The sequence below is a fragment of the Sinocyclocheilus rhinocerous genome, unplaced genomic scaffold, assembly GCF_001515625.1.
Source record: "Sinocyclocheilus rhinocerous isolate Xijiao unplaced genomic scaffold, SAMN03320098_v1.1 scaffold2007, whole genome shotgun sequence".
NCBI lineage: Eukaryota > Metazoa > Chordata > Actinopteri > Cypriniformes > Cyprinidae > Sinocyclocheilus > Sinocyclocheilus rhinocerous.
In genome coordinates this window covers 12383-21233 of record NW_015643178.1, presented here as the reverse complement: position 1 = coordinate 21233, position 8851 = coordinate 12383, and the positions used below count along the sequence as shown (strand labels likewise).

Sequence of the window (8851 nt, the reverse complement as noted above, 5' to 3'; positions counted from 1 at the left end):
CATTTACATTTAGTCATTTAGCAGACGCTTTAATCCAAAGCGACTTACAAATGAGGACAATAGAAGCAATCAAAATCAATAAAAGAGCAATGATATGCAAGTGCTATAACAAGTCTCAGTTAGCATAACGCAGTACACGTAGCAAGGTTTTTTAAAATAATATAATAAATAAAAAGAAAACATAGAATAGAAAAAGAATAGAGTAAGCTAGTGTCGCCTTTTTTTGCTTTTGTTAATTGTATTATAAATAAAATGAAAACAAGTAGATAGAATACAAAAAGATTAGAAAAGCTAGTGTTAGTTTTTTTTTTATTCAACCATTATTTCTCAATTTTTAAACTTGGATATCACAAAGTGTTTTAAATAACAATGTTTAAATTTCAGTATAAAAAGAGTCAAGAAACTTGATGTTTGGCTAACTGTTTTATGGACACCTTTTGGTGTTTTTTATTTATTTTATTTTAATTTTTTTATTTTTAGGATTTAACTTGCACTAACTTCTTGTTTCTTTTCAGAAACAAGACTCTTCCCCCAATGTCGTGTACAGTCTTCACGCTTTATGTGAGAGCAGCAGTCGTTCATACGTGGCAGCCATATTTTTCTGCCTGCTGGTCTTGAGGAAACAACAAATCCTCAATCTGCACCAGAGTGCCCCATACAGTGACATCATCGCCACACCTGGGCCTCTCTTTTCTTCCCTCTAGAACAGGTAGCCATGAAGCACTGGAGGGAAAACCTTTAGAGATGTTAGAGCTCATTAAAGGGCTTTGCTGTTTCATACATGTTCTTGGTTGGGAGCAAACTTTATGGATTTCTGTAAAAATTTAGACAATGTGTTATAAATTCCTATGGAGACCTGCTAAAAATGTGTCTCAGCTATGAAATGTGTCTGTATAGTGTTATACTGTTTCTAAAAAAAAAACTAATATATATGTAGTACTCAGATCTGTATGAGCTGGGCTGTAGGTGAAAAGTACCGTAGAGCAGCTCACAACACAGTGGATGGTCTACATATAAAACGATCATTAATATGATTGTTTCAGTTTAACCAATTTCATGAACTAAATTGACTTAAATCCTTGTTCATTACTTGAAAAGTAGGTTGGCATGGATTGAAACTCGAGCCTGAATTGGAATGTCTTTTTGTCCTACAGTTTAATGTAATAATTGTTATGTTCCAAAAACAGTTCTGCTCTGTGTTGATTATTATGATCTGTATGATCTTTTTACCCAATTCTTGAGACCATTAAATGTACAAATCAAATAAAACTTAAAAAAAATAATCATTTATTTTGTTCCAAACATACTTTCACAAACTCTAAAGGAAAAGTGTAGCGGGATGTCCTGGGTGCTCTTGTAAATGTGTGAATAGGGACTGGTGCTATATTGAGCTCTGACAAAATTAGCATAAGAATAACTTTCATATTGTTAGTAGTATATCAAGATGAACATTTACTGGACTGAAGCAGTTTAGATTGACTTGATTGTCCATACATTTTTTTTTTTCATGGTCTTGTTAAAATATGAATATCTAACATGATCAATCAAGCTAAGGAATGTTTATTTATTCATCTCTCAATCATCATTAAACTGCATAATACGTTTTGCTCGCACAATGAAAAATACAGAGCTTTGATCATAAAACTAAATGTTTAAATATGATTTGCTTAGACATATTATTGGGAGATATAGAATGACAGCTGATATTTACAGTCAGGTCTGGAAGAATTCGGACACTGACTGAGTGTTTGTGCTTTTGCCTTTATACACCACTACAATGGATTTGAAATAAAACAAGATGTGACTGAAGTGTAGACTTTTAGCTTTATTTTAAGAGGTTCCACAAAAATATGGCATTTACCATTTAGGTGTTACAGCCATCTTATATTTTCAGAGGCTCAATACTATTTGGACAGTTGACTAAGAAGAGGTTAATTGACCAGGTGCTGTCCATTCTCTCGTTACTTCAAGACAAATTAAGCAGATAAAAGATCTGGAGTTGATATGAGGTATCAAATTGGCATTTGGAAGTTGTTTGATGGTGCTACCAATATAAAGTTCAAGAAGATCTCAATGAACGTGAAGGAGGCCATCATTAAGTTGAAAAAAAAACAACATAAATCTGTAAGTGAGATAACAGATCAACGGTTGGCTACATTCTTAAGAAGAAAGCAAGTACTGGTGAGCTCAACAACATCAAAAGGCCTGGAAGACCACGGAAGACAACTAAAGTGGATGATCGCAGAATCCTTTCCTTGGTGAAGAAAAACCCCTTCATAACATCAACAGAAATCACAAATACTCTGGAGGAGGTGGGCACATCATTGTCAAAATCTACAATCAAGAGACGCCTCCATGAATGTAAATACAGAGGGTTTACAACAAGATGCAAACCACTGGTAACATTCAAGAACAGGAAAGCGAGATTAGACTTTGCCAGAAAACATCTACAAAAGCCTCCCATGTTCTGGAATAAGATTCTTTGTACTGATGAAACCAAGATGAACTTGTACCAAACTGATGGGAAGAGAAAAGTATGGCGAAAGACAGGAACAGCTCACGATCCAAAGCACACCACATCAAGTGTCAAACATGGTGACAGTGTTATGGCATGGGCATGTACGTATAGCAATGGAACAGGCTCACTGGTGTTTATGGATGATGTAACTGCTGACAGAAGTAGCAGGGTGAATTCTGAGGTCTTTAAGGCTATACACTCTGCTCGCATTCAACCAAATGCTACAAAACTGATAGGACGCAGCTTCACAGTGCAGATGGATAATACCCCTAAACATACTGCGAAAGCAACTCAAGACTTTTTGAAGGCAAAGAAATTGAATATTCTTCAGTGGCCAAGACAGTCACCTGATCTCAATCCAATAGAGCATGCTTTTCAGTTACTGAAGACACGAGTGAAGGCAGAAAGACCCACAAACAAGCAGCAACTCAAGGTGGCTGCAGTGTAGACTCAGAATTTGGTGATGTCCATGGGCTCCAGACTACAGGCAGTCATTGACTGCAAAGGATTTTCACCCAAGTATTAAAACTGTGCTTATATTTATAATTATGTCACTTTGTCCAAATACTATTGAGCCCCTGAAAATGTTGGTACTTTGCTTAAGATGGCTGTAACTCCTAAATGGTAAATGTCATATTGTTGTGTAACCTCTTAAAATAAAGCTACTTCAATCACATCTTGATTGTTTTATTTCAAATCCATTGTAGTGGTGTATAAAGGCAAAAGCACAAACTCTGTAAGTGTCCGAATACTTCCGGACCTGACTATGTGTATTTTAAGTAGTCTGTTACACTGTTATGAATAATGATTTACAATATGAAGCTATCAGAATTTAATCTTACTTTTTGGCCATATAAATATAAGCAAATGCACCAAATTGCATTTTTTTTCCCCGTCTCACTTTGGCCTTTGAATAAAATGGTGTTTTTTTCTCCTTGAGTCTTAACTCCGTTCTCCTGCATCATACTATATATGGGTTGATTTTTTTATATTTTCATGTCCAGTATAAACTGACGCAACAGGGTGGACACGTTATGTTTTATGCTATGAAATAAGTTGGTTACCAACTTATTTAATAGTGTAAAACATATGTCCACCCTGTAACACTTTAGTTTAGGGACCAATTCTCATTAACTAGTTGCTTAAAAGCATGCCTATAATGTCACTGCTGGAAAGGGTTCAAATATGTAAAAGATGCTGGAAAACTGAAGAACCTGCAGGACACAAAGGATTTTTCTGAGGAACGGTGCTCAGTTTAACTGTTTAACAGAACAAACAAGGGACTCATGAACAACCATCACAAAACAAAAAACAGTTGTAGATCATCCAGGTAACCACACACAGTATTAAGAACCAAGGGTTCCCAAACTTTTGAAGGGGGTTATTTTAATTTTTTTTTTTAAATGTGTCTTGTGGACTATATGTAAACATATTTTATGTAAAATATACTCAGGACAGTACTAAATAAAAAATAACATGCATTTTGTATGATCTCTCTTATTTTGTTAAAATTATTCACATTTTCACAGATTCTGCAAGGGGTTCCCAAACTTCGGCATGCCACTGTAATTCTCAAAATAGGTCATTTAGAAATATGTAATCTTTACTAAGTGAAGTTGAGAAAACTTGAAACACACACACACACACATGTATTGGTGGTTTAAAGGGACTCTTCATAGGCGTAATGGTTTTTATACTGTACAAACTGTATTTTCTATCAACCCTACACCTAAACCATCCCCTTACAGAAAACTGCATTTTAAGATTTTCTTTTAAACACATATTGCATACATTGTTTTCTTTTGGGTATTCTGACATCTCAAAGTGTTCAGTGGCCTCTTGTTCAATGAACATTGATAGCCTACTTGCTCCAGTAAAATCAGTGGTTCAAGCAATTGCCACAGACTCCCATTAATGAACGGCAATGGGTCAAATATAATCATGAAAAGTCTGATTGCATTTTAGAGGAAGCTGTCTCAAAGCAGTCGCCACTGAGGTGACCCAACGGTTTAAAAGCTCAGAGCACTAAAAAGACAATTCAGTAACCTGTGTTCATAAGTTGTCAACAGTACAAAAACCCCTTGACGTCTGATGCCAACAATTACTATTTTGAAACTAAATAGAGAGTCTGAAACTGTTTGCCTCTCTATCTCAAAATATTTATTATTTTAATGTATTTTTATTTGATGTATTTTTTGTACTTCTATTGATTCCTTCTCCTTGTGTTGTTGTTGTTGTTTTTCTTCTTCTTCTTTTCCCCCCTCACTGTTGCTGTTAGTGGTGTGAGTATAATAATTATTATTTATGTTGATTATTTGTATTATTTATAGTGGATATGCCTTATGTTGCTGGGTGTTCCCTGTATTGTTGTGTACAATTTGCAATTTTTAAAAAAAAATACTATTTTGAACATTTGGTCTCTGTCCCTTTAAGAAACGCCGTCGCAGCGTCACGCAAATGCGTCGGTTCTGCTCTCATCAGCAGCAGCATCCGTCCATCAGCGCAATGACGCCGCACGCATCACTGGCCCGAGCGCAGGTCTCTATCTCAAAATATTTATTATTTTAATGTATTTTTATTTGATGTATTTTTTGTACTTCTATTGATTCCTGCTCCTTGTGTTGTTGTTGTTGTTTTTCTTCTTCTTCTTTTCCCCCCTCACTGTTGCTGTTAGTGGTGTGAGTATAATAATTATTATTTATGTTGATTATTTGTATTATTTATAGTGGATATGCCTTATGTTGCTGGGTGTTCCCTGTATTGTTGTGTACAATTTGCAATTTTAAAAAAAAATACTATTTTGAACATTTGGTCTCTGTCCCTTTAAGAAACGCCGTCGCAGTGTCACGCAAATGCGTCGGTTCTGCTCTCATCAGCAGCAGCATCCGTCCATCAGCGCAATGACGCCGCACGCATCACTGGCCCGAGCGCAGGGCACCGCCAACATCCATGAACAAACTTCACTGGGATACTACTGGGAAGAGCAGAGGATGTAAGTGACGTTCATCCCGGTTCACTCTTCTCTGTCATGAATTCTCTCGACTCACAGCTGTTTCAGGAACTATGACAGGTGCTTAATGTTCATCCTCAATCATAACGATTTGTGCATCATGTGTAACTGCGTCTCTCAGCATCCTACACTTTCTATAGACTAGGCGTATTATGTCATTTAGTTTTACGCTGAACAAAGTCACCGACGCACTGTTGCCGCGCCGCGCTTCAGTCTCAGATACTGTTACATAAGGCAGCTTGCGCCCTTTACTGCACAGGGACGATTTACCTGCAACATATGGAGGGTGGTGACGGCATGGCCAGCTCCCATCATGGGTCGTGTAACCATGGCAGTTATGCATCTATAAAAATCTCTGATTTTTCTAAACAAAAATGTAGTCTTGTGCTATACTGCAGTACAACCCTGTAAGACAGAAATTAACCAGGGATATGTCCCAGATAAAAACCATTACGCCTATGGAGAGTCCCCACAAGGATAGCAAACCAGACATGCATGTGTGTGTGTGTGTGTGTGTGTGTGTCTTTGTCTAGTTCATTTTGTTTATTGTTCTGAATGCTTGGTTTACATAAGCCTTTATTTTCTTGTGCGTCATGTGGCATCCAGAATGAAATGCTCTCTGTTGGACTCTGTTCAGCATCTGATATTCTAATATTGTCTGGCATGTGTCTTTTTTGATTTGGTATTTTAATGGGATGCAAGGTTACAGAGTCTCCAAATAAACACGCTTGTGTTTGTGGCTATCAAATGGCCAACTAGCAAATTATACTCACTCACCCTTGTGTTATTATAAACCCTTGTCACTTTTTTCCGGAGAACACAAAAGGATTTTACCGGAATCTTTACGCTGCTCTTTTCCATACAATGAGAGTGAATGGGGACTAATGTGGTCAAGTTTCAAAAGTGATGAAAAGCACCATAAAAGTGATCTATGCACTATGCTCCAACTCTCTTCTGAAGTCATGGCTTTGCTCGGTTTTAGTCTGTTCTTCACACAAAGCTATCATATGACTTCAGAATGTCACATGACTTGGAATGTAGCACACAAATCATATGGACCACTTTTAAGATACTTTTATTTATTTATTCCTTTATTCATTTATTGTCTTTTATATGCTTTGCTGCCCCTGTCCCGTTTACTTACATTGTTTGGAAAATAACAGTGTGAACATTCTTCTTTTGGGGCAATGAAAAATACCTAAACAATGCATATTCATATACATTGACCTGAATATACCTCTTCTATGGTGCACATATTTTTAGTTTATGAATTGCAGTATTTTTAATGGGAGGAACAAAGTTAACAGTCCTGATATGATAATGAAATAAAACCTACAAGAAAACGTCATTCATCAGTAGTCTGGCTTCATTTTTATAGTGTCTTAGAAAAATATACACTACAATTTTACAATTAAAAGTTTGAGTTTGATCAAAAGTAGCAGTAAAGACATAAAATGTTACAAAAGATTTCTGTTTGAAATAAATGCTTTTCTTTTAAACTTTCTCTTCATCCAAGAATCTTGAGAAAAAAAAAAGTTTCTGCAAAACATGAACTGTATTCAACAAATACTGTATAATGATAAAGGTTTCTTGAGCAGTAAATCAGCATATGATTTCTAAAGGACCATGTGGCACTGAAGACTGGAGTAATGATGCTTAAAGTGCCCCTATTATGGGAAATGAAAGGTTCATATTTTGGTTTTGGGAGTCCCAACAACAGGTTGACATGCATGCAAGGTCAAAAAACAGTTTCATTTTTCCAAACCCCTCCTTTGCGTGACGCTAATCTGCGGTGATTGGTCCGATTGGTCTCAGTTTAATTTAATCTCACCTGTAACGCCTGATAAAGCAGCGTTTGTGAGCGCAGTGCTGCTTTGTGTACATTGTTACCGGGGGAACCGCTATTTTTACCGCTCCAAAAGCCGCACCTAGTGGCAAATAATGAATTTGCATTTTCATTCAGACCAACGCAAAAAGACCAACAAGTGGGCGGGCAATATGCTAATGTTTTATGTTCACGTCGACATGAACCGGCTTGGGATTCGGTTTAAAAATGACTCGTTTCAATGATTCAGAGTCGACTCTTACTTCCCAGATAGCAAAATGACTCCGGAGCGGATCCGCAAAACGGGTCCGTATCGGAGTCCACTTGCACAGCGCAACGGATCTGGGCCTCATTTACGAAACGAACGTACGACAGAAAATTGGGCGTACGGTCGTTTCAACGCAAAACTTGGAATTTATCAATATGGACGTGAGCGGTGGCTACGATCAAATCTTACGTCTGGTCTCAGCTCGTGTACGCAAGTTTTTTACTTACCTGACCTTGCGCACAGCATAGTAAATACGGTGGAGAATTCTAGAATGACAGCATTTTGTTCATTTTTATTTTCCTGACCGTCAAACGAAGCTCATTAGTCGATCGTTAACCAGTAAGATTAGAATGTCTTTTTTTTTTTTTATATGCAGGGCTTTAGCTTTATATGCGTGAATATCAGCGTAAACAAGACCGTGAGGATTCAATCGTGGCATCATGCACCTGCAGCGCTTCTGTGAAAGGAGAAAAACAGAAATTAAGTCTATAAAAGGAATAAAATAAATAGGATCACACAAAAATGTTACAAATATGGCAAAAATGGAAACATTTGGATTCTTGTGGTATGAGACAGGCTCGTGAGCCAAATGCCGTTTCAGTTTTGCTTGACATATGCTGATTATAATGAATGCTACTATAGCCTAATTTGTGTTTTATTTTATCATTTAAAATATAATTTTATAACTACTTATTTTCATTCTTGTTCTGAATACTGTTGAATTTTAAATATTTGTTGTAGAGTGAGGGGAACTAAATTGGCTGTTTATATTTACCAGTATTTTAATATACACATAAATTACATAAGTTAATGTAGCCTTATTGTTTGCAATTACAAGGTTAACGGGTGTTTTTTGGAGTAAGATCAATTTATCTTTAATGAGATCACTTCCTCTTTTTGGCCGGGTTTCGTTTCTCCATGTCGTAAATTCTAGGGGCGAGGCTTCTAAACCTGTTAGGTTTTCTGTTTAGGGTTAGGGTTAGGGGCTTAAAGGGGTCCTATTATGCTCTATTACAATGTCTTGAATTTGTTTTGGGGGTGTACTAGAACAGGCTCTCATGCTTGGTGGTTCGAAAAACACATTATTTTTTACATAATTTACATTATTACAAGTCCTCTCTCCCCAGTCTGGCACAAACGGCTCGATTAGTTCCCGGTTTGATGAAGGCCCGCCTTCTGAAAAACGAAATGTGCTGTGATTGGTTAGCTGTCCCAGTGCGTTGTGATTGG

General features: G+C 36.9%; 2 protein-coding genes across 2 annotated transcripts in view; both read left to right on the top strand.

The window, feature by feature from the left end:
- rad21l1 (RAD21 cohesin complex component like 1) overlaps positions 1-1240 on the top strand; it is a 31247-nt gene extending 30007 nt beyond the window's left edge. Inside the window, exon 15 of the mRNA XM_016574461.1 lies at positions 516-1240. Coding sequence (XP_016429947.1) covers positions 516-704 — 189 coding nt within the window. The 3' untranslated portion in view covers positions 705-1240. The remainder of the gene's footprint in view (positions 1-515) is intronic.
- Positions 1241-5446: 4206 nt separating this feature from the next.
- Positions 5447-8851, top strand: part of LOC107757078 (uncharacterized) — a 10573-nt gene continuing 7168 nt past the window's right edge. Inside the window, exon 1 of the mRNA XM_016574458.1 lies at positions 5447-5510. The gene's annotated coding sequence lies outside the window, so the exon portion shown is untranslated. The remainder of the gene's footprint in view (positions 5511-8851) is intronic.